Here is a 24,560-nt window from a genome sequence, read left to right as displayed (position 1 = left end):
CATGGGGGCCCTGTGAGGTGGGAGTGCACAGCTGGGCCGGGGCCTGGGCCTGCGCTGGAGCTGAGCCCCTGGGCTGGTCTGAGGAGGAGGAGGAGCTGGAGACCAGGGCTCTCCCAGCTGGACTTGCTGACCAGGAACCAAGCACATCCTGGCCTGTCACAGGCCCTGGTACCTCCCCCCACCCCCACACAATCCTCTGCCCAGCGGCTCCCCAAGGCCCTTGGGTGCCCCTCACAGGGCCAGGGTGACGCAGTCAGAGAGCTCCGAACACTCTCGAGGGCAGAGCTGTTCCCCATGCTGCCCCAAAGGGCAGTGACGCACCTCACAGCGCCCCCAGCTGCTGCCCTGCAGGAAGGGTGGTCAGGGGTCTCCACAGCCCTCCTGCTGGCCTCACTCCACTCCAGCCCGCTCACCCCCAGGACTGTGCAGGCTCCTCTCAGCATCCTTAGGTGGTGGGAGGGATGGGGGCCCTACTGCTGAGACAGTGTCCTGGGACCCACCTCCTGGACAAAGTGTTTGGGGTGGCGGTGCTTCCAGAAAGGCCTGGGCCCACCTCCTGGACAAAGTCTTCCTGGCCCACTCCCTCATCCAATCTATCCTCTCCACCCAAATGCCCCTAGGTAATGCGCGTCCACAGTCCAGGAAGGCGTGTTTCAAGGACCAGGGCTCCCATGCCCCCTTCCCTCAGGCGCACTCCACGTGCACCCCAAAACCACCACACTTCCAGCCGGGGTTCAGTCAAGGTTCCTAAGAGACCAGGCCTCTTGGAGGTCTGACCACCAGCTGGTGGTGGAGTGCATTCTGCGGCTGCGGGGGGGAGGGTGGACCAGGGTGCAAGTGTGGCGGGGGGGCGGGGGGGGGGGGGGGGCATGCCACTGGGAGAGGTGAGGAGCCCGGGGCTCCCCTTCACCCCAGCTGCCTGCTCCCCCTCACACTGCAAGCCTTCCAACAGCCCCGGGCTTCGTCCAAGATGGGAAGTGGGGCGCCAGGCAGGGGCGCCAGCAGGAAACGCGGGTCCCCAGGCCGGCCCCCACCCCCACCGAGGCGGCCCCGTGCCGGCGCCCGCCCCGCCCCGCTCCCCCGCCCCGCCCCGCTCCCCCGCCCCGCCCCGCTCCCCCGCCCCGCCCCGCTCCCCCGCCCCGCCCCGCTCCCCCGCCCGCAGCCGGCCTTCCGCCCTCCTCCGCGCAGGCGCCGGCTCCACCCCCGGACCGGGCGGTGCTTCCGGGTGGGCTCCTGGGTGGGCTCCGCGCCGGCGGGTCCGGAGCCGCGGCAGAGGCGCCGGAAGCCTGCGGGTCGCCGAGCCCAGGTGAGTGCGCGCCCGGGAGCGCGTCCCTCCGAGGGCGCACGGCTGAAGGACAGGCTCTGGACTGAGACCCCCCCCGGAGTCGCAGCCCCACCGCGGTGAGCCCTGAGTGGGAGCCAGTAACGTGCTCCCGGGCCGCCCCTCTGCGTGTGCAGTCTCTAGATGAGCCCTGCCGGCGGGGTCGGACCCGCTCGGCCGCTCCATTTGCCAGCAGCAGAGTCGAGGCCCGGCCCGAGGCCTCCAGGAAGGAGAGCCCGAGCCTGGTTGCCTGGTTACATGCTGGGCACAAGGCCCGGCTCACACGGCCCCTGCCCGGAGCCCACCTGCCGCAGACGTGACCGGCCGGTTGGCCCGAGAGGCTACTTCCGCACAGCCCTCCCTCCAGTGCATGTCCAAGAAGGATGAACACTCTGTAACTGACCCTGTTCGCCCAGGTTTTGACGGAGGGTTGGCAGGTGTCTTGGGCGCCTCCTTCCAGGCGGCTGTTTCCTGCCCTCCCCTGGGGAGGCCCAGCCTGGCAAGAGACCCTCCTCCCCAGGTTTTGCCCAGAGGGGCTCTGGTGAGGGTGTTTCTTCCTAACACTAGTGAGTGCTGGCTGTAGGCTGGCTGAGTACTTCCCCAGCTTCTCGTTTTATTCTCAGAACCACCCTGTGTGACGATGTTAGTTCCCTTTCTGCAGGTGAAACAGAGGCACAGACATTAAGTCACTTTCTGGGGCAGCCGTCACTCTTGGGTGCAAGAGCAGGCCCACCCCCTCCTCAGCCTGAGGATCTGAACCGAGGCCTCTCTGAGCCTCACTCCCGGGACAGCTGTATGAGCCCCCACCGCCCAGGGTGGGTCAGGGCAGAGACCCAGAGTCAGCCGGAGCCTCGGGCAGGCCAGGAGCCACACCCGGGCTGAAGAGCGGGGCCGCAGCGTCCCGGAGCGCAAGCCCACGCTCGGTGTCGGAAGACGTGCGAGGCTGCAGTTGCGGTCACATCAGTGTCCATTCTCAGCTGACCAGTGGCTCCAGACAACAGTGTCAGCACTTACATTAAAGATGACGGGTCTGTCGCATGCCAGGGAGGCACTGGAATCCACCCGAGGAGGGTGTCCAGGCCCCAGTGCTCATCTGGGTCTTCCCTGGGAGACTGGCTGGTCCCAGAACGACTGAGGGTGTGTGGTCAGGTTCCCGGCCCCGCGGCAGCAACTGGGAGGCAGACGGTGTGCTGGTCTTGGCGGAGCCCCATCACTCCTGGGACCTCACCTTTGCTTCACTTCTTATTCTGACATCCTGAGTCACGAGCCACAAGACAGCTGGGGACTCGTCAGGGGTGTCCTGAGCCACAGAGATGGGCGACCTGGTGCTCACCCATGGGGGTGTCAGGCCTTCTGGGCCCTTGTAGGAGGGGTCGGGCACAGCAGGAGTCCTGCTGACGTGGGGAAGGGGTGTGGATGACTCGACCCCCCAGTCTGTTCCTCGGCCAAGGCTCCAGTGGGTCACAGCTGACTTAAAGTTCCTGGTCAGGGTCGGGTGCCAAGGGCTCAGAAGTCCACTTGGGGACCACGTGATGAGTGGCAGTCAGCGGGGACCAGCCCTGACCCAGGCCTGGGTGCCACTGTCCCCTCCCCAGGCCCTGAAGCCCTCTGCCACTGAACTGTGTAAGTGCTGCATACAGACAGCTCATGGGGCAGAGTGGCTGCCTTGTCACTGCCTTTAAGTGCGGTCATTTCCCAAGGCCTCCGGGTCCCCGCCTGGGCGGAGCACGTCAGGTGTGGCATTGTCTGCAGCTGGTTGCCCCCGTTTTGCAGATGAGGAGGTGGACAGGCAGGCGGTTGAATGAGTCCTTGAGCTCCTGACTTCACTGAACAACCATCTGTCCTCCCCAGATGATTTTGTCCTTTCCCATTTCAGCTTTCCTGCTCAATGGGGCAAAAAAAGCAGCGAGCATTGGACGCCAAGCGGCATCAGAGCCCATCAGACGGGACCCAGACGCCTTCCCCCAAGGAGCTGCACCTGGGGCCGCCCGCGACCCTGGGCCCCACGCGCAGCATCTATTTCTCAAGCCCAGAGGGCCGTCCTGCTCGCCTGGGATCAGCGTTTTTCGACCAGCCCGCAGTGTCCCTGGCCCGGGCATTTCTCGGACAGGTAATGGGAATGTAGCAGCGGGGCCTCCGCATGAAGAGTCACCACCGGGCAGTGTCTGTGGGCACAGCCCTCTTCCCACTGGGCTCACGTCCCTGACTTGGCCCTGCGTGTCCTCACATAGTCAGCCGCTTTGCCCACACTTGCCCTGAGGAGCTTCACCTGAGTCGCCTGGGGCAGGGGCTGGGTGCAGGGTTGGCCGAGAAGAACGCCGAGGTTGCTGGGGTGCCTGCCTGCTCTGGGCAGTGAGAGTGAGGAGGCGGGGTGTGGGAGCGCTGGCCCTGGTCCGCCTGGGATGCCTGCAGGGCAGGCAGGTTTCTCACAAGGACTGCAGTCCATGCTGGCACTGTCACCTGCCGTGCCCCTGGCACAGCCACTGCCCTGCCCTGCTGGAGTTGGTCTGTGTGTGTAGCGCCTTAGACACACAGCAGCTGAGGCCACGGCACATAGGCCGTCCTGCATCCGCACGGTCTGGCGACAGCCTCCGCCTCACCACTGGCTGGCTTCCCGGCAGCCCCTGCAGCCCAGGCCCCTGGGGTGGGTGCCGGATGCCCAGGGCCCGTGGGGGAGCCTGCTCCAGGCGGTGCACACACAGCATGTGCCACATCTGTCTGGGGCACCACCAGGCTACAGTCCTGGTACCAAACCCAAGCCCTGGCTTTCTGGGTGTCCTGGAGGCTCTGTGGCTATGTCGTGTCCTCTAATGAGCCTACCGTGAGGTTAAAATAGACAAGGAGATTCAGTTTCTGTGGCTATTTGAAAACTGGTGCCAAGAACAGATCCTAAAATGTAAACTAGTGGAGCGTGACCTAAAGTGTGCACTCGTCGAGAAGGGAGCAGTCTGTTCCCCTGAGGACACTCTGAGCTGCAGGGGCCAGGAGGTCCTGGAAGCACGTGGAGTCAGGAGAGGTTATGACCTGACACAAAGTGGCACGGGGCAGGTGAGTCCAGCGTCCCGTCGAGGACCCCGTCTCCTCACAGGCTCCCCCTGGGCTCCCGGCATGCCCGTTTGAGCCTGAGGGTGGACGGGGCAGTGTCCAGCAGAGAAGGGAGGTTCTTATCCCGTGTGCCCCTTTCCTTCAGGAGGAGAACCTTTCTCAGACACTCCCAGTGGATGTCCTCTGTAGAGCCCATACCAGATTTGGGACGTGCATTCATCCTCGGGCAGGTCAGCGCAAGGAGCTACGGGTTGCCGCAATAGCCCAGACCACTCTGTGTCCCCTCGTGGGCTGAGAAGGGTCCTCTCGGGACCCCCATCAGCAAGCAGGGGATGTTTGTGATGGGGCTGAGGGCCAGCCGACACCTGCTGTCTGAGAGAAGGTCGTGAGATCCGGGGCAGGAGCAGACCGTGAGCACAGGGCTGCGCAAGGCTCTGCCCACCCCACAGCAGTGCGGAAACCATCAGGCTGTTTCCTGACCCTGGCCAGACACAGTGGGCTCCGTGGGCTAAGGGGCGGTGGCCTGGCCATCCACTCGATTGCTCTGGCCTAAGGACAAGGCAGGTGCTGGGGACGTCCTGGGGAGGTGGCGTCCCTGATACTCCACCGTGAACCCTGGTTGAGTCAGACCTGGGGCTGCAGACACTGGGCATGCCTGCCAGCCATTCCCAGGGCTGGGCCACGGTGCCACGTGGTGCAGGCATCGGGCATAGGGGCTCCAGACGGGCGGGCCCAGCTCTGGCGTGCCCAGCGCTCTTCAGGGCCCTGGCTCCCCTGAGACCTGCTCTCCTTGGTGCTCTGCTGGCCCCAGGGGACAGCTCCTGACAGCTGCCCCTGCCCTGTGCTCAGCCAGCCTCTGTCCCCCACTGGACCCAACCCCAGACCCACCCAGTCGCCGCCCCAGGGTGTTGTCCAAGGCAGCCAGGCATCAGGCTCGCCTCCCCGGCCCACTGCCTATGCTGACCCCCAGTTCAAGGAGCTTGCCACCCAGGGCTGGGGGCTAGGCTAGGGCACCGCGGGGCAGCTGGTCCTGCTGCTTTCAGAGCTGGCCGGGTGGGCACTGAGCACAACCTTTTGCAGTTGGTCCGGGTGGAGAGCTCCACGGGCCCCGGAATCCCGGGCAGGGCCCTGTGCCCTTCACACCACTCAGCCCCAGGCTAAGCGTCAGGTCCGGGGGCACTGGGCGGGGAGGACAGGGCCCCCATGAGAGGAGGCGCGAGGACTCGCTGGTGCTGAGCGCGCCCCGGCCCTGGCTGGCCCAGGCTGGCTGCGCCCTGTGGACGGGACACTCACAGCAGGGCCCATGGCCTGCGGCCCAGCGGGATGGGGGTCACCATGGCCGGCCCAGCTGTATGCGTATGTCCCGGGACATCCCAAGCTGGGGAGGGGCGTCCAGGATGCGGGCCATCAGCAGGGAACGAGCCCCCTTCTTCCTCCCTGGAGCAGATCTTGGTCCGACGACTGGATGACGGCACAGAGCTCCGCGGCCGCATTGTGGAGACTGAGGCATACTTGGGGCCGGAGGATGAAGCTGCCCATTCAAGGGGTGGCCGGCAGACCCCCCGCAACCGTGGCATGTTCATGAAGCCTGGGACCCTCTACGTGTATCTCATCTACGGCATGTATTTCTGCATGAACGTCTCCAGCCAAGGTGAGGAGGACTGGGGGGCAGGTGTCTGAGCCAGGGGCGCCTTGGGAGCGAGGCTGCCGCATCACCCTGGCTGCAGAGAGGCGCCGGGGGCCCGTGGAACAGAGATCGACCTGAGCCCAGAGCGGGCGGGTGCAGGAGCCCGCAGGTGGCCGCTGGTGCCACTGCTGGCCCGGGAGGACTCAGAGGGGCCGACTGTGGGAAAACAACAGTGCGATCCATTTGGGGTGTGCTGGGCTCAGGCGGGAGCCTCGCCAGTGGGCAGTCACGAGGTCTCAGCAGGGCTGACCCTGCCACCGTGGAGAACACAAGGCACCGCCTGGATGCTCTCGGCTGTCAGAGCCCTGGGGTGCTCCTGGCTTCCTGTGCATAGAGGTCAGGGAGGGTGCGCACCGTTCATGACGCATAGGATGCCCGACTCCACAGAGAATCGTGGCCCCAGGGTCAGCGGTGCCAAATGGAGAGAGGCTGATCTAGAGCTCCCCCTCGTTGGGGGGCCCACCAGGTCCTTTGTGGGTAGGCACCTCTGTTTTCTGGGGCATCTGTGCTGGGAAGGAAGCGCCCGGCAGTGGGTCTCCCCAGCCCAGTCTGGCCAGCCAGTCCCAGCGTCCATCTGCTGAGCCTCCGTCCCAAGATGAAGACTTGGGGACGTCAGGAATGTCGGTCACACTGGAGAATTCCAGTGACGTGCAAGTTGTGATCGCCCAGAGTGGACAGATGCAGACGCTGAGTGCAGGCCCCAGGCTGGAGGATGCGGGGAGCCCTGACTGGCCCTGCACCCTGCCCTGCAGAAGGCCGTTATGTGAAGCTGAGTGACAGTGACTGTCCCAGGGGCCTGTCATCTCCCAGAGAACCTTCCAGTGGCCAAGCTTTTCTTTGGCATTAGAACCAACCCTTAGTGAGGGAAGACTGTACTTGGACAAGGGGCTGCGGTTGGTGAGGAAGGGAAGGCGTTTTCGGGGAAAGTTGGACCAGGCAGATGAGGGAGGTGGTGTGTTCCTTTCTGGTCATGTGACCAGGACGCCTTCCGGGTCAGGGGAGCAGAAAACTGCAGGGTGCAGACAGCGGGGCCAAGCCTCATCCAGGAGGGAGGGAGGGGCAGCGGGGCCGGTCTGTGCCTGCGGGGTGGAGGCCTGGCGGAGACCGAGCAGCTGCTGTGGGCGGCGGGTGGGGGAAGGATGGGGAGGCCCAGTGGGAAGAGCTGGGGCTGCACTCACACGCGTCCTTGGAGGAGGGGTGAGCTGCTCCCCTGACCTGTGTGCAGGTGGCACCCAGCGCACTTGGTGGAACCAGAGGGAGCTATGCAGCTGGTGAGGGAGGGCCCAGGAATCATGGAGGGACTAGAGCCCAGGCTTGGGCGCCCTCAGGCCATCCCGAAGTGCTTTGAAAAGTGGCTGGTTCAGGCTTGCGGGCTGTGCAGGAGGCCAGCTCCTGGGTGCTGTTGGGAAGCCCTGTGTGGCTAAGGCCCAGGAGGGACTGGGCTGGGCACGCGTCGGGCTGAGCCCCTCAGATCCCAGCGGGCGGGGCAGATCCCGGGCCCAGAGCAACCCCTGTGCTCAGCTGGGGATCAAGGGCTCTGGACAGGTGTGTCTTCTCCGCGGAATCCCAGGCCCTGGGTGTCGGCCATCCCTCAGTGGCCTGGACTTGGGGGGCGGAGGGCAGGCCCCGAGGTGGGGGACCATGTTGGCACCTCTCCCCACTGGGTCACAGGGTGGGGCTCACCTGCACCCTGGGTACACTGGGGGCCGCTCCCATGGGCAGATGCCCGTGGGGGGCCGTCTCAGGGGCTCCCATTGCCTACCGACCTTAGAGTTAGTGCCAGTCACGCAAACCAGAGGAAGCCAGGGAGCTCCATGCCTCCCTAGCTGGTGGGCATGCGGCCAGAGATGCCCGTAGGCGGCACAGGTGAGCAGGACGGGTGGCCGGCAGAGGGTCTGGGCAGAGTGAGCACAGTGTCCCCAGCCGCTCTGGTCGGGCCTTGGATAGGAGAACCACAGCCTGGAAGCTCCATCTCCCACAGGGGACGGGGCGTGTGTCCTGCTCCGAGCGCTAGAGCCCCTGGGGGGCCTGGAGGCCATGCGACAGCTTCGCCACGCCCTCCGCAAAGGCGCTGCGGGACGAGCCCTCAAAGACCGTGAGCTCTGCAACGGTCCCTCCAAGCTGTGCCAGGCCCTGGCCATCGACAGGAGCTTCGACCAGCGCGACCTGGCCAGGGACGAGTCTGTGTGGCTGGAGCAGGGGCCCCCCGAGCCCAGTGAGCCAGCCGTGGTGGCAGCAGCCCGTGTGGGCATAGGCCAGGCTGGTGAGTGGGCCCAGAAGCCCCTGCGCTTCTACGTACAGGGCAGCCCCTGGGTCAGCGTGGTGGACAGGGCGGCAGAGCGGGACACACAGGCTGGAGCCAGGGCCTGCTCCCACAAGGACTTTTAATTGTTTACAAACGAAATAAATGCAGTGTTTCTAGAAGAGTGTCCTGTGCACCTTGGCCAGAGCCCCCCTGGCAGCCAGCTCTGCTCCGGAAGGACCCAGGGCCACCGTGCCCACTTTCTCTCAGGCCTGAGGCCACCCCGGGGTGGGGAGCACCACGGTAGACACACCCCAGGGGAAGCAGAGCAACTCCCCACAGGACATCCTGAGCCAGGTCCTGGTGCCTCAGGTGGCCACGGAGGGGACTGCTTGGCCACAGCCTCCAGAGGCCAACACGGGAGGGTGGTGGTGGGTGTGCTGGGGAGATGCCTGCAGGCAGGCAGTGCCGGGCCAGAAAAGGCGGCAAAGGACACAGGCAGAATCGTGTGGGAGGCATGCAGCCCTACCTCAAGCCTCACCTTCGCAGCCCAGGGCCCCTGAGGCTGTCCTGAAGATGAAGATGAGGAGAGCGAGGCCCCGCAGTGGGAGGGAGCCGGGGGGTGAGAGGCAGTGCCCCCGCCCAGCTCACGTGAGCAGGGCTTGGAAGACAGCGATGACCGGGTCCTCGTGGGTGGTCACCACCAGAACGCTGCGGAACTTGTCCACGAGCGCCAGCAGCTGGGAGCGCCGCGTGTTCTCGTTGTACATGATCTCCTCCAGGTGGTGGCGGCCGCGGAAGTAGTGCAGGAGCCTGCGGGGGTGGGGGCAGGAGGGCACGAGGACAGCTATGGCGGGGGGCTCAGACAGCCCGCAGGGCCCGCTCCCACCACAGCCCCTCGGTGGAGGAGGGGGCAGCCGGGCAGCCGTAGCTTCTGCCCTCCGTGCCACTGCAGCTCAGGGGGGGTCTGGCCTGGAGGCTTGGCCCCTGATGCTCCCGGAACACCATGCGCCCAGTGCCCCCAGATCTGGGCTGGGGGTGACAAGTCTGTCACCCATGATGTACAGACCTCAGGCCCCACCGCGGATCCCTGCCCAGCCCCACGAGAACAACGTGACGAGCAGCACCGGAAGGAGGTTCAGGAGACGCCCCACACGCAGGCGCCAGTCCTGAGGTCTGTGCTGAGGCCCGCTGCCCGTCTCTCTCCACACGGGGCCCCGCCGCACCTGGCAAACATGCGGAGGTCCTCGGGGTTCTGGGCCGCAGGCACACTGAGGATGGCGGCCCGCTCGTGCTCAGACAGGCTGGCCAGCAGGCTCTCCGTCATCCTCCTGTTCAGGGGCGAGTCCCCGCTGGGGAGCAGCTCAGCGCTGGAGTTGTCCATGCTGGGGCTGGTGAGGGTCATGTCGTCGCTGCTGGCTGAGAACCGGCAGCAGTCAGGGAGCGGTGGCCCCGGCCCCGGGGTCACCCACTCCCACCTGGGAGCTCACCACCACACCCTTGGGGAGCTGCCCCAAACCCCAAGGTCATCCAGCCCCTCGCACTAACGGGGCGCTGGGCAGGTTGGGGTCCCCAAGCCGGGGACCTGGGCTCAGGGCTGCTGCCTTAGGGGGACACTATGGCCAAATGGCTCTGCAGAGAAGGGACCAGTCACCATCTCCGCAGAGGCCCTGGGGCTGCAGGTTTCAACGGTCCTCCAGGGATGCGGTGTGGTCTGCTCCAACCCCAGGCTGGGCCAGGCTGCTCCTACTCAGCAAGGCAGAGCCCCGTCCTCAGGGAAGCAGGGGAGGACCTCCCGTCCCCCAGACAGAGCTGCCCAGTGGGGCGAGTGTGAGCAGGGGCTCGAGTGCGGCCCTGTGACGGTGCCCTGCTCACTCGCAGGTGCCCAAGTCGGACCTCCCAGCCACCCGCCTCTCCCAAGGGCGCCCAGGTGCTCACCCCCCACCAGACAGATGCCCAGGGGCAGGAAGCCCTACTTGGGGAGCCAAAGCTGAGGGCATTGGGCGTGCTGAGGCTGCGGCCGCCCACCCTGGTGGCCAGGGGCGCGTCATCCTCGCGGGCACGGGGCTCGTCCTCGCTGGGTGAGGCCATCAGGCAGACGTAGGTGTGCAGCTGCACCAGGAGCCGGCGCTGCAGCATCCACACCACCATCTGGATGAGCTGCGTCTGCAGGCGGGGGGCACCGGAGGTCAGAGGGGGCACCCGGCGGGGCCACAGTGGCCCTCCGCCACGTGCCCAGCTGCCCACACACCTTTCTGCCCAGAGCTGACAGGACCTGTGACATGGCGGCCCTGCTGTGCCACCTCTTCTAGCCCGTGGGCTCTGTGGGGACCCCCGAGAGCAGCAAGTCCTTCCCTGGGTCGACCAGAAAGCCTGCCGGGGACAGGGACCCCCTGTGTGCGGGTGTCCACGTCCCCAGACCCACACGCTACCTTCCTGTCACTGGGGTTCCCTGCTGGGAGGGGCAGGCAGGCATGGACACTCGGGTGTACCGTGAGCATGTGTGACCCAGTCACAGCAAGGAAAACGGAAGAGGACTGTAAAATACTTCAGGAGACCTCGTCAGCACCTGCACACATTTGGGCCCTAAAGCAGGAGTTTGGGAGGCAGGCAGCCTCACCCGGGACCCAGCAGAATCAGAACCAGCTCCCCTCAGGCCAAGAAACTGCACCAGCCGTCTGGGCCACTGGGAAGTCTGCACTGGGGAAGGGGAGGGTGCGCACACAGCGTGTCCTCTATTCAGCTGGCACAACCTGGCACTGTTCCAGGAAACCAAAGATGCCACGAACAATGGCATTTAGAACAGCCACACTCAGCATCTAAGTGAAGGGACCAACAGACCAACCTCCAGCCTGGGGTTGGAGCAGACCACACCCCACCCCTGGGAAGGCCAGATGGTGACTGACACGGTCCCTTCTCTGCGTTCACCACTTGAGGAGGAAAGGGCTGCTTTTAAGGACTGGCTTTGCCTACCAGCCCCGGCACTTGTTACTGCAAACACTTCACTTTGAAGACAAGCCTTGAGAACACCAGCCCATCTCCGATGTCCGTCCCACCTGGCTCTCCCCCGGGGCCCCGGCTCAGGCTGGAGTGGGGGCGGGGCGAGGCCTGGCTCTGGGACCCAGGTCGCACTCAGTCCTTCTGTAAACACACAGCTCACCGGCTCGTTCCCCATGCCTCGCCCCTCCCTGGTGGCCACCACACCACGCCCACACTCCTGCCAGCTCCTCGCCACCCTGACCCTGACCCAGACCCAGGCCCGTCCTGTGCAGGCCCCAAACGTGAAAAGTATAGGGGTCTGTGAGCTCAGACTTATACCCACAGACCCCGTGGCCACCGGGACCCTGGCAGGCAGGAGAGGGAGAGGGAGGGCAGGGCCCAAGCTCAGTAAAACAAAACCTTCTGTGTTCCCAATTCTAGGACCCCCAGGTCCAGAAGGGGCACCAGGTGGCTCTGTTGTCCCAGGAGTGGTCACGATCTCCTGCCAGTTGACCTCTTAGCTCTGCCCTAACCCTGAGAACTGCCTGCCACGGGCAGACGGGGCTCCGTGTGCGGAGGGACTGGCATTGCCCAGGTGTCGGCAGGCAGCCTAGCCAGGCAGCCGGCCTCTGGCAGGGCAGGTGTCACCTACACAGCAAGCACTGCCCCCAACCCAGGCTTTGGGCGAAGCAACACGGCGGGCCTGGGACCAACTGGGGACCGAAGCCAGGTGGCTGGTCCCTTGGGCTCCCCCAGCTCCCAAGACTCACCTCCTGCACAGGGGGGGCCAGGGGGTTCCTGAATTCTGACAAGGAGACAGGCAAGGAGAACTTGGCAAGGACAGACGGCAGGTCGTGAGATGGAAACTGGCGTGAGAACTGCTCGGCGAGCGGGGAGTACCTGGGGATGGGGGTGAGGATCCCTGAGCTCGAGAGGTCTCCCCTCGGTCAGGCATCTGTGTCCTCGCCTCCAGCCCGCGCTGGGCAGGAGGGGACACAGCACAGTGAGGAGGCCGGGAGGGTGCAGTGAGGACAGAGCCCAGAGGCCTTCCCCACGCAGCAGCCCGTGAGCCTCTGCGTCAGGACCAAGGCTTCTGACCCAGCAGGCGCCTTGTGCGGGGCCCACTGGCTGGCAGGTGTGGGCAGGCACAGGCCTTTCCCAGAGGCTGCAAGTGCAGAGCAGCACAGGCCTGGGTGGCGCTGGAGGGGCGGGACCAGGCCAGAACTGGGACACGGGCCTGGCAGAGCTGGGAGCACCACCTGGGGCCCTGTCAGCCAGAGGGACTCACAGACACACGCTGGCGTTGGGAGACAGCATGTAGACGTTGTTCTCACACAGCGGGTAGATGATGATGGCCTTGCCCCAGTACACCAGGTGGGCCGCAAGCTGGAAAACCTGCAGGCAGGGGGCAGGGACAGTGCTGGGAGGCTGACCCTTCCGCCATCGGTCCCTGAGCTGTCCTGGCTGGCCCCGGCACGGACGCCTGGGGCAACCAGGACGAGGTCTTCTCAGCTGCCCAAGGGTCTTGGCCGCTCATCCTGGCAGAGGCCGGCCCCTAGCCCACCGGCATCGAGCACCAGGACAGTGGATGAAGGGTCGCTGCACACACCCCCACCCCTCGCTCGTCCCTGGAGAACCTCCCTCTGTCCTGCTGCCCTGGGCTCGCAAGACATCAGGATGGCCCACAGACAGATCACAGCACCGGGAGGGAGGGCCAGGGTGAGACCACGGCACCGGGCAGTGCTCACCCCGACCACCACAGCCAAGTGCCTGCGGGCACAGCACCAAAACACCCCCACCTCGTCTCAGCAAACAGGGCCTCCAATGGCCCCAACTCAAACACAAGGACGCTTCCATCCTGCTGCTGACCCTCCCTCTCGCCCCAAGTCCCAGTGACAACGGCTCTAAAGGAAACAGGCTCACTTCCCTCTGTCTCTGCCACTAACCTCACCCAGCAGGTCCACATCCCCTCTCCCTGCAAGCCAGAGCGCCCGCTCCAGGCTGAAATTGGGAGCACTGGGCTAGAGTCAGGCTGTTGGGAGGGACACTGATCTTTGCCTCCAAGATACAAGCTGCTATTCCTGGCATGAGGTGAGACCACGCCTCCCACCTTGGCCTCCACGGTCACCTCTTCTGCAGGTCACCTCCCGCCTCCTCTTCTGTAGTCAAAGCCTCTTCACCTGCCTCCCTCTCATGAGGGCCCACCCAGATCATCCAGGATTATCGCCCCGCATCAAGAGTGTTAATTCCATCTGCAAAGTCCCACATAAGGAAGGTCTCACTCACGTTAGGACGCAGAGGTCTGCGAGGGCCTTGTTCATTCATTACAAGTAATGTAAGTATAATCCCAATTTTGTTATTCAAAGATTATGTATTAACATTTATATAAAAGAGTTGGAGGAATCTACTGTGGTTACTGCTGCGATATGGGACCGTGGGCCCTTACCTGTATCTATAATTTGTGTGATATTTGAACTTTTATAAGAAAGAATCTATTAGTTTCATTAAACAAAAACCTTTGAACCACCTGATGACACTCACAGCTGAAGCTGACATTCCCTGATGTCTGCGCAGAGCCTCCTCCGCGGGGCCTCCGCTGGGCTGCCTGCCGAAGGAAGCAGCAGTGCCAGCGGCTGGCATGGGCCACCCACAGGGCCAGGCCCTGGGTGACCACACCAGTGGCCAACCAAGATCCGCACCGGGTTCAGTGTAGAGGGGCGAGGAAGCAGACGGCAAGGGGCCCCATGGCAAGGCCATGGCCAGGGAGAGACAGAGGCGATATCATCAGAGCTCTGTGCAGGGCAACTGCAGCCAGGGGGAGGCATGTCCACACCGGCCCGTCGGGCAGCCACGGGGGCAGAGAGGGCCCCTCAGAGCCGCACACGCACGGGCATCTGCTCTCAGCAGCACCGGTCAGGACGCCACACCGGTGCGCACACGACGGCCAGCGCCTGCGAGGCTTGTGTCTCCTGGGTGTTAGCAAAGCAGTCCAGGACCCCACGTGAGACACCAGGCACAGGTCAATAAACACTCGCACGTGGGGAGGACAAAGGTCATGGGGCAAAGATGGGGGAAGGAATCTAGACAACAGAACCCCAAAGGGCTGCTTTGGGGGAAAAATGGCCCGAGAGTAGGGCCTGGTGAACAAGCTCCCCTACTGCGCTAACGAGCCCATCTCCATGGAAAATTCTTAAAGAGATGGGAATACCAGACCGCCTTATCTGTCTCCTGAGAAACCTGTTTGTAGGTCAAGAAGCAACAGTTATGAGTCAGACATGGAACAAGGGACTGGTTCAAAACTGGGAAAAGAGTAGGTCAAGGCTGTATATTGTCACCCTGCTTATTTATTTATGTCTAGAGTACATCATGCGAAATGCCAGGCTGGATGAAGGACAAGCTGGAATCAAGATTATGGCAGAAAAATCAATAACCTGAGATACGCAGATAATACCACCCTAATGACAGAAAGCCAAGAGGAACTAAAGAGCCTCTTGATGAGGGTGAAAGAGCAAAGTGGAAAAAGCTGGCTTAAAACTCAACATTAAACAAAGTAAGATCATGGCATCCAGTCCTATCACTTCATAGCAAACAGATGGGGAAAATGTGGGAAAGTACAGATTTTATTTTCCCAGGCTGGAAAATCACTCTGGACGATGACTGCAGCCATAAATTAAAAGACGTTTGTTCCTTGAAAGGGAAACTATGATAAACCCAGACAGCGTATTAAAAAACAGAGGCATCACTTTGCGAACAAAGGTCCATATAGTCAAAGTTATGGTTTTTCTAGCAGTCATATGCAGATGTGAGAATTGGGCCATAAAAGCTGAGCACCAAAAAATTGATGCTTTCGAACTGTGGTGCTGGAGAAGACTCTTGAGAGTCCCTTGGACAGCAAGGAGATCAAACCAGTCAATCCTAAAGGAAACCAACCCTGAATGTTCATTGGAAGGACTGATGCAAAGAGCCAACTCATTGGAAAAGACGCTGATGCTGGGAAAAACTGAAGGCAAAAAGAGAAGGGGACGACAGGATGAGATGGTTGGATGGCATCATTGACTTGATGGCCACGAATTTGAGCAAACTCCAGGAGACAGTGGAGGACAGAGGCGTGTTGCCATCCACGGGGTTACAAAGAGTTGGCATGACTTAGTGACTGAACAACAACGAATATGCTGAGGAGCAAAGACCGCGGGCCCTCTGGAGGTGCCTCATGCAGCCCTGAGAGAGTTCCATCCCGGCCTCCGGAGGAGCTGAGGCCCCTGGCCTGGGCTCCGCTGCCCCCTGGTGGCCACGTGCTGCCCCGCTCCAGACCCAGGGTCCCCCTCGGGCTGTCGCTTGAGGGCCCCTGACCCAGCCTCCAACCTTTTCCTGTGCTTCTCCTCACCTTCAGCCCTGCCCACTGTTCCGCCAGATCTACGGCCAAAGAGGATGGGCCGCCATCTGAGCAGAAAGGGCAGCCCCCAAGCATGTGACTCGGCAGGGAGATGGCACCTCGTACAGAACACAGGCCGGCGTGCCATGGGGTGTGGCCGGCTCTACACAGCTCCCACAGGGGCTAAGTCCGCTCACCCAGCACCATGAAGGCCTCACGCTTCTCTGCCACAGCCCAACGGCCCCGCCACAATACAGACACTCAGGAAGAACTCGGGCCGGTCTGCCTCCAGATCCATCACTGTGCAGCGGCCCTCGGCTGGACTACGGCCCTAGGGAGGCAGCTTGAGGTGCCTCCTACGACACGTCCAGCCCCACCCCACACTGCCCATCCTGCCCACTGAGGTTATCTCCTCAGGCCCCCAGAGGTACCTGCAGCAAGGCCAGGTCTGCGTCCTGGGCCAGCTGCTGCAGGTTCTTCACGGCGGACGTGGTCTTGATCACGCGCACCAGGGCCGGGGAGCAGTCAAGCGGGAGCTCGCCCAGCAGGGACTTCTCATCGCTGAGCAGCAGCAGGGCGTGGTACGGGCTGCGGGGCAGAGACACGGTCAGTGGGACAAGCAGTTTTGGGCTCTCGGGGTGGGCACCTGGAGAGAAGAGGCCACGGGAGGAACCGGAAGACAGGGTTGTGCCCTGAGGCCTTTAAAAGCCTGCGAGGATCACTGCTGCAGCAGAAAGAACTGCGGGAGCCCTGATGACCCGGCTCCATCCCACCTCCGGGACTGCCCGCAAACACTGGCTGACTGACAAATGAGTCAACCCTTCCCAAGGAAACAGGCCCAAACAGGGCTTCCCTGGTGGCTCAGATGGTAGAGAATCCACCTGCAACACGGGAGACCTGGGTTCAATCCCTGGGCTGGAAAGATCCCCTGGAGAAGGGCATGGCTACCCACTCCAGGATTCTTGCCTGCAGGATCCCATGGACAGGGGAGCCTGGCGGGTGACAGTCCGTGGGGTCGCAGAGAGCACAACTGAGCAACTAAGCACAGCATACAACACACAGGAAAAGCGAAACCCCCACCTCAGACTATGAACAGCGCCACCCAGACACACGCTGGAAGGAAGCCCAGGAGGACAGGCTCGGACAGCGCCGGGGCCAGGCTGAGGGCGGAAGACGGTGCTCTGCTTCCTGTCATCGAACATCTGCTGTCCCATGCCCAGATCTCTTTTTCCGGTTAAGACATTTAAGGAGACAGATAACTCAGTGGGGAAGGGGAAGGCAGGAGACTGGGCTCTGTGCTCTCCTTGCAGGAGGAAATCTGAAATGGACAGAGCCCACAAGTTCCGGTTCAAGCAGAGACCCCGGGAGTAACACCATGAAGACACAGCCCTCTGAGGGCCAGGCCCCCTGCTGGCCATGAGGCGCAGACTGCAGCCCCACCGAGGCCCCAGGCTAGGGCTGCAGCGCAAAGCCCTGCTCGGCCAGGCAGTGCCGAGAGGCTCTGGGGGTCAGCTGGGGGTGGTGGTCACTCCTGAACAAAACGACACAAAAACGTGTTTACAAAGAGTAGAGCCCTACCTGCCAGTTTCTGTGGCAGGAAGAGGACCCAAGTGCTTGGTACACCTCAGCCAGACACAGGAGAGAAGGGCCAGCGGGCGTGGGGCTGGCACTCACCGGATGGCCTTCAGGCTGCGCTCGATGGCCTCTGGCGGGATGAGGCTGCTGGCCGCGTAGTGGATCTTGTGGGGCAGGCAGAAGCTCACCTCCAGCCAGCTGTTGACGTGGAGCCGCACCACCCCAGACGTGCACAAGCTGCAGACAGAGGGCCCTCAGCCTCGCACACTCAACCACACCTTGCACACCCGCCTGAGGGTGCCTCTCCCCGGCCCACAAGCACACTGCAGGGAGGCTTCCCAGACGAGGCTTCCCATCCTACCCGTATCTCAGTAGGGTTAAGAGAAGAAAATGATGTATTAGGAACACACACAAAAGTTGCCTTTCTGGCCAGTTTTGGAATCTGCAGTCCAACCAGAGGCAAGGGATCAGGGAAGCCTCTCCGATCTCCACCCTGGAGGCTCAATGCACCCGGGCGTCCCAGGGCTTCCTCTGCACGATGGGCGGCGGGCAGGGCAGAGCCCATCACCAAAAGGGAGGGATGAGCGGGAGAGGAAGGGGGAGCAGCGGGAGAGGAAGGGGGAGCGGGAGGGAAGGGTGGCGATGCCCGGCCCCCGGACATCCCGAGGCTGCTGCCGATGGCGCTGCCCTGCAGGCGCTCCACAGCCAGCAGCCACGTCAGCCCCAGCTCGGGCTTTTGGCACCCCTCATCTCCCCGACCTTGTTCAGGCCAAACACAGCGACTCTGACTCTGTGTCTCCCATCCACCTCAGACCACCTGTCAATCCTGCCTGCTCCACGCCAGGACAAAGTGCACACCTGCTCCACTCTGGCCTCCCCAATCCGCCCTCCCTACGCAGACCCCCAGGGGTCCCACCTCAACAGTCCCAGCCAAGACCCCAAAGTGCCAGAGCCCTGTGGGACCTGCCCACTCTCGCCAACCCTGTGTCCTCCCGCCAGAGAGTCCAGCGAGACAGGCCACCTGCCGCTCTCCAAGCCCGTGGGCTTGCCCTGGCCACACGCTCTCCCTCGGGGCGCCAGGGCTCCTCCCTGCCTACAGATCCCAGCTCGAGGCCCACCTTCTCAGTGGGGTGAGCCCCAGGCCTGGCCCTGGGCCCGCGGGCGGCTCTGAGCCGCCATCTGTCCTGTGCACTGGACAGCAGCAGGCCCTCCCGCGGTCAGTGCTGTTTCCTGACCAGAATCCCCACGGTGCAGTGCTCACCGCACGGCCAGCAACAGGCAGGGACACTGAGAGCCCTTCCTGCCTGGAGGGAGGAGGAGGCCTGAGGATGAGACCCTCTGGGCTGCCATCTCTCAGGAACGAAGCTGAGGCCCTGACCCAGCCCGGGTGCCAGGCACAGAAGGAGAGACTGCTAGCGCAGAGAAGGGTGTGGGGCCTGTGCCCCCTGCGCGGCCCCCTTCCCGCCACGCTCCAGCCCGCACTGCTGGCACTCAGGCCTCGGGGCTCTCGGGCACAGACTCAGGGATCTGGGTGCTAGAGGCGGCCCGCGGCCCCCGCCCCGCATCCACAGGCTGTTCTTACAGTCCCTCCCCACAGCCCTGTCCAAAGAGCTGTGCGGAATCCACAGGCAGCAGTTTCAAATGTAAAAATCAGTCCTTACTGTCTCCAGCAGGGAATGGGCACCAGGGAGAGGAACCACGGGAAGTGACCTCAGCTGCCCCCAGGACTCCTGCGGCCCCGGCGTCGCTCCCTCTCCTGTGCTGCCACCAGGGCACCTGGAGGGCCGGGCCCTCTCCCCGGGCTTCCCTGTCTCCAGCCGTCCCCCTGGAGGGATGAGAGAGGGTCTCAGGCCCCCAGCTGCAGGGGGCCACAAGCTGTGGCTTATATGTAGCTCATTTCACCCCTGCTCAGAAAGGCAGCGGACTCAGAGCCAAGGTCTTCCTGTCTCTGAACTCCCCTCCAGGGCATGGCACAAGGCAGCTGCTGGAACGCCAGAGTCATAGTAAACACCGAGATTCCTCTTTTCAAATGTAGCCAAGGGGGCTCCTCCAGGAGCCCAGCGATGCCATGTGTAAGCTGCTGAGCCGCCAGGCCCAGGAGGAGGCCCCAGGCGCTGGTTCAGGCTCTTGGTGCACAGTCTACAGCCTGCATTTGGGGGCTCCCACTCAGCCGTGCCAGGAAAGACACACGGAACTGTAAGCAAACTATGTGAACGCAAGAAGCCGGAGAAAGTGGTAAGAAAAGGGACGCAGAGGAGGCGGCAGGGCTAGGTGTAGCCTGGGGCCTCACAGGGATCAGCAGAGGTGCCAAATCTGGTACCAGGCAGACAAGCCATCAAGGCCTGTGCAGCACCATGGGGTCCCAATCGATCGGGTCGCGAAGAGCTGGGCAGGACTGAGTGACTGAGCGCCAGCAGAGTAGAGGCTGGGCCCGAAGAGGGTCCCGAGCAGCGCGCACTTGTACCCTCAGCGCAGCTAACGGTTTGGTGGGGACACTGAGGAAAACACTGTGCCCGTGTGAGGCTTATCCGGCCCCTCACACGGATAAGGCCACACCACACACTGGACTGCAGCTCTGAGATCCCGCCCCGCCTGCGACACGAGATAGATGCACCCCCAGAGCCCGAGGCCCAAGGCAATCACACTGGCCTTTCAACAAGCTCTTATCTTTCACATCCCAGACGGCACAGGTTGCAAGCTCATCCCCCACCTCACATCTCAGCATCCAAATTTCAGTCCCTAACCTAACGTCCTCCTGTGGGCTCACACCAGTCACCCTTCTCCCTGCCCCAGACCTCTGAAGCCAGCCCAGCACCCTCTGGTCCCAAACACAACACACAACACTGCAATGATCCAAGAGGACTAGGTGGGCTCCTAACAGCCAGCACTGCAATTTCCAACACAGGTGCACTTTGTGGAAAGGACTGAAACTCCCAGGATATTCGCGGGCGAGTCTGTGGGCCCGGCCCTGCTCTGGACAGGCAGCCATGAGCAAGGCAGAGTCCCCAGCGCCACCACAAGCCAGGAACTGCTTGGCAAACACTTCTTCAAGCCCCACCACGGGACCCACATGCTGAACACAGATGGCCAGGGGACATCCCCAACCTCGGGGGATGCTGTTGCTGAAGTAACCAAGCTACAAGGGGAGACACAGGTGCTGGGCAAGCAGCGGTGGGCTCCACGGAGTCACGCGGCAGCAGCAGCTCACAGAGGCAGAGGTCCCAGCGCACAGGGCCTCCAAGCCACACTGCACACGGGACTGCAGTCAAAGCACTCAGTCCAGAACGCCCCTGTGCAAGGTCCCGGCCCAGCCTCGAACCTCAACCAGACCTCAGCTTCAGGCCTCTTGCTTCTGCTCTGAGAAAGCCCTTCCCAGGGCCTGCCGGCGAGCCTCCACCGAGAAAAGGCTGTGTGCTCCCTACCACCTGCCTTCCTGCCCCTCGGTGCAGCCTGCCCTGCAGGAGCAGGGTGGGTCAGGCCAGACCCTCACAGCCTTCCCGCTGGTTCGGAGCTGCTGCTGTCAGCAGGCGGGGACAGGGGAGGACACGGATGGCCTGGGATTCCTACAGAAGCACTGGGCGGGACCCAGGGCACAAGAGTGGGGCCTGGAAACAAGGAGGGGGTCATCTGGGTTCAGGAAGGAGGCAAAGGGCATGGGGGACCCGGGAGCTGCTCTTGCTGAGTGCTGACTCCTGTCCTTGGAACTGCTGCCACTAGAGGGCGCTGGGCTGCCCCAGCTCCGGGCTCGGCCGCTCCAGCAGACCACGAAGGCAGCAGTCAACTCTCGAGGGTCAGCATCTCAACACAACTCAAGCCTAAGAATTCACAGCTCGTTGTTTGCTCAGAAACATACTGTCTGGCTCTGGACTGCTTTTTACTGTAAGCGCACACTGGCCTGGGTCTAACATGCAGTTTCAAGGGACGCTGCTCTGATGTCCTGACACCCAGAGGTCACTGAAATAAAGACACGGTAACAGCAGCCACGCTGTGCTTCCCTGAGGACAGCTCTCCCTCCCACCTAAAGGCACCTGCGCCCCCCAGGAGGAAACGGGGCCAGAGCAGAGCGTTCACAGAGAAGGGAACAGGGGTGGGCCCAGGTGAAGACATGCACACCTGCGTTCATATCGGCTGACCTGAGACACCATCCACCACCCACCGTGGTCAGCAGAACCTGAAAGCTCAGGAGATTCTGTGGCAAAGTCAGGTGCTGCTGACAGGTGGGCAGACGCAGCCACAGAGGGCGGCACCTCCGTGACACACACACCTGACTACTCAGCCGGCAGTTCCACTTAGGAATTTCTCTCAGGGATGCACGGGCACCCACAAAAAAACACGTGTGGCTAAGCAGGATGTCCTTCAGCAGCAAAAGCCGGAGCCCATGAAGCCCCAGGGAGGCGGCAGCCAGCTGGGCAGCAGAGAAGCCAGTCCTTATTTACCAACAGGCAGATATCTAAGTTGCACATGGAGGTTCAGGGCAACCGCACACACAGTATGCTGCGGGCTCACCCTCCCGTGCTTCGCGCCCTCCGAGGGGCACACAGCATGCAGCCACCTGACACATCCTGCCACCTGGACGGGACGGGACCTGGCGAGGTCTAAGGGGAAAGAAGCCCAGTGCTCTGACTTTCAGACCTGACCGACAGGGGACCTCTTCAAAGGCTTAAACTGAATAACAAAAGGACAATTACCAAAACATCACAGTGATTATCACTGGGCATGGAATTACAGATGGTTTTATTTTCTTTATACTTTCCTATATCTATAATAAATACATAATATTGATGAAATCAGAAAAAACATTAACATTAAAAAAAAGGAGAGGGGAAATCTCTGGCAGCCCAGTGGTTAGGACTCCATGCTTCCACTGCAGGAGGCCAGGATTCAATCCCTGGTTGGGGAATTAAGCTATCACAAGCCCCACTGTGCAGCCAAAAAAAAAAAAAAAGAGAGAATTCATGGGGAAAAAGAAAACTTACATGGAAAAAGGAAAGGCTGTGGACAAACCACCATCTCCAAGGGGGCTCTGGCCACAGCTGTCAGGTCAAGCCCACTCCAGCGGGGAGCACGGTCTCCCGGATGGAGGAGGCCGGGGCAGGGAGGACGTGGGGCAGGGAAGCTGGCGGCAAGGGGAGGTGAGGGGGCAGTGCCCCTCACACCCTCCGTCCAGCAACACGCCGGTCCCCTCAGCCCCGAGAGGCCTCTGGTGAGCCCGCTGGCCAGGTGCAGAACAGGAGAAGCTGCCAGCCAGCGGCACTCACCCGGACTGGGGTCCCGCAGACCCAGGGCCAGGGAGCAGTGGTCAAAGCCCTGTGGACACACTTTAGAAAGGAGAGGAGTGCCTTGCGTGTCCACACTAAGAGCTGGTGCTGAGCTGGGGTTCCCGCCATGTCTCCACTGCCTGCTGCCCACACACGCAGTGTCCCAAACCCCCAAGACTAGAGCTAGTGGGGGGAACAGGGCCAGCCCTAGACCCTGAGCCTTCTTGGGTGCGGCGGCCACAGTGACCTCGCCTGAAGAAGGCGGGCCTGCAACGCGGTAGGTGCTGTGCTCAGTCAGCATCAGCCTGTGCTCTAGGCCCCACACACAGCTTTCTTCAGGTCCATTTTCTAGTCAGAGCAAAGTCTGGGGTGCCGTCCCAGCCAGGCGCCTTCCCGCCCTCCCTCCCATCTCAGGCAGAGCAGGGAAGTGGCACCCACCTTGTGGAGGCCCTGGACAGAAGGCCGCTCGTCTTACCTGTCATAAGCGTCCTTGAGGTCCCTGGCCAGCTTGCACTTGGGCAGAATGTGGTGGAATGGGGACTGAGGCCCGTCATTTGCTGCAAGAGTTGTAACACAGGGGACTCAGAGCCTGCACAGCACCGAGCTCACACAGGCCAGATGGCGAGTTTAGGCTAAGAAGAACTTTAAGTGACCGTACACTAAACATCAAGACGTTGCCCGCTGGTCCGCGCCACCGTCTTCTGGATTTCCCCTGACCGCTGGCCTCACCTGACTCTGCAGGTACAGGCTTCACGTAACGTCTAACAAAAAATAAATGCACTCACATTGAACTTTAAAAATTCTGGTGAAAAAGTCACAAACTCTTAAAGAGTGTTTTTAAAAGATAAAACTTCTGGATTGTTATTATTAATAGTACATAACTGGGGAAAATAAATGTATTACACATTTGGACAACTGTCAAACATCAAAAACCAATTTTTCCAAGTGGCACATTCACATGTACTTTTACTTATAGCTAAAATTAGCCCAAGCTCACTGGCAAATGTAGCCCTGGGTTTCTCTTCTGCTGTGGAGGTGCTGGCCTGAGAAGACAGAGGTGCAAGGCCTGTGACAGAGGGGGCGTCTCTCAGCTCTGAAATGCTGATAGTGCACCAAGGCCTCGAGCAGGCCTATCAGCAGATACTACTTTTAATAACTGGTCAGCTGGCCGCTCAACTGGGCTCCCCTTCACTTCTGCTGAAAGCAAAGAAGAGGCCTCCTTCCAGCTTGACGCTGCCCTTCCGCATGCCCCCCACCCCAGGGAGACTGCCCAGCAGGACCAGGGTGGTACCTGACCTGCAGGAAGAGCCATCATGTGGGGTCTGGGGGAGGGGAACATTTTGGGCTGGGGAGCCACTCCCAGAGTATCAGTTTGGGACCCGGGGTCTCGCTGGGAGCTTTGAGGGTCTTGCTGCATGCCCAGGGCATGCTCAGTCCAGCACAGAGCCCACCTGCCTCCGTATCCGGGAGAAGCTGCCAGCGCGCTCACCGTCAGCCGTGGCGGACACCTCGTCCTGCAGCGCCAGGATCAGCTTGGCCTCCCGCGTGAGGTACTGGCAGCGGCGCTCCTCATGCTGCAGCACGGTGGCAATGCGGCGGGAGAGGGTGTGCAGACAGCTGATCACCGACGGGTCCGCGTGGGCCTGCAGGGCACCCCGGGAGGACACGCAGCATCGCTCAGACCGCGAAAGAGCCCTCTCTGGGTGTCCCATCCCGGGTCCCCTCGAGGGCCTCTCCCAGCAATGCCGGTCTGCTCACGTTCCCCGGTGGGCATGGAGCTGCTGCCCACATGGCAGCACAGACGGCCCTGTGGGGTCCCCAGTGGGGAGGGACAGGCACGCAGGCACTTCTAACAAGTGAGAGAGGGTCCCGTACTCAGGGGCCCAGGCCAGCACGTCCAGGGACGCGGGGGATGTTCAGGAATGCACTCCAGGCCTCTAGAACAGCCCAGTGACACAATGGAAGGCCCAGACCCCGCCACCATGTGCGGGGGGACCCAAGGTCACAGGCTTCTGTCTGAGGAAGAACAAGGGCTCCTCCCTCTCCCATCAGCCCACGGGTCAAGTGCTCAGAGTAAGCCT

The 24,560-nt window shown here is 62.3% G+C and overlaps 2 protein-coding genes across 9 annotated transcripts in view; one reads left to right on the top strand and one right to left on the bottom strand.

The window, feature by feature from the left end:
* The first annotated feature begins 1,198 nt into the window (after positions 1 to 1,198).
* On the top strand, positions 1,199 to 8,489 carry MPG (N-methylpurine DNA glycosylase). Its single transcript, XM_052659356.1, has 4 exons — positions 1,199 to 1,306; positions 3,198 to 3,431; positions 5,813 to 6,017; positions 8,035 to 8,489. The coding sequence occupies exons 2-4, from the start codon at positions 3,210 to 3,212 to the stop codon at positions 8,439 to 8,441; spliced, it is 834 nt and encodes a 277-aa protein (XP_052515316.1). The 5' UTR covers positions 1,199 to 1,306; positions 3,198 to 3,209; the 3' UTR covers positions 8,442 to 8,489.
* NPRL3 (NPR3 like, GATOR1 complex subunit) overlaps positions 8,415 to 24,560 on the bottom strand; it is a 32,944-nt gene continuing 16,798 nt past the window's right edge. For 4 of the 8 annotated variants that reach the window (XM_052659298.1, XM_052659305.1, XM_052659333.1 and 1 more), the window contains 10 exons: positions 23,969 to 24,122; positions 22,955 to 23,036; positions 17,321 to 17,458; positions 16,727 to 16,870; positions 16,078 to 16,234; positions 12,563 to 12,669; positions 12,045 to 12,174; positions 10,272 to 10,461; positions 9,522 to 9,714; positions 8,415 to 9,108 (listed from right to left, as the gene is read on the bottom strand). In XM_052659298.1, coding sequence (XP_052515258.1) covers positions 8,943 to 9,108; positions 9,522 to 9,714; positions 10,272 to 10,461; positions 12,045 to 12,174; positions 12,563 to 12,669; positions 16,078 to 16,234; positions 16,727 to 16,870; positions 17,321 to 17,458; positions 22,955 to 23,036; positions 23,969 to 24,122 — 1,461 coding nt within the window. In that variant the 3' untranslated portion in view covers positions 8,415 to 8,942. Of the gene's footprint in view, positions 9,109 to 9,521; positions 9,715 to 10,233; positions 10,462 to 12,044; positions 12,175 to 12,562; positions 12,670 to 16,077; positions 16,235 to 16,726; positions 16,871 to 17,320; positions 17,459 to 22,954; positions 23,037 to 23,968; positions 24,123 to 24,560 lie in introns of those variants that run through there. The other 4 variants (XM_052659320.1, XM_052659326.1, XM_052659340.1 and 1 more) reach the window with 3 other exon arrangements.

The sequence above is a fragment of the Budorcas taxicolor genome, chromosome 2 (assembly GCF_023091745.1).
Source record: "Budorcas taxicolor isolate Tak-1 chromosome 2, Takin1.1, whole genome shotgun sequence".
NCBI lineage: Eukaryota > Metazoa > Chordata > Mammalia > Artiodactyla > Bovidae > Budorcas > Budorcas taxicolor.
Note: the sequence above shows the minus strand (reverse complement) of the source record. Positions and strands in the feature narration are given on the sequence as shown.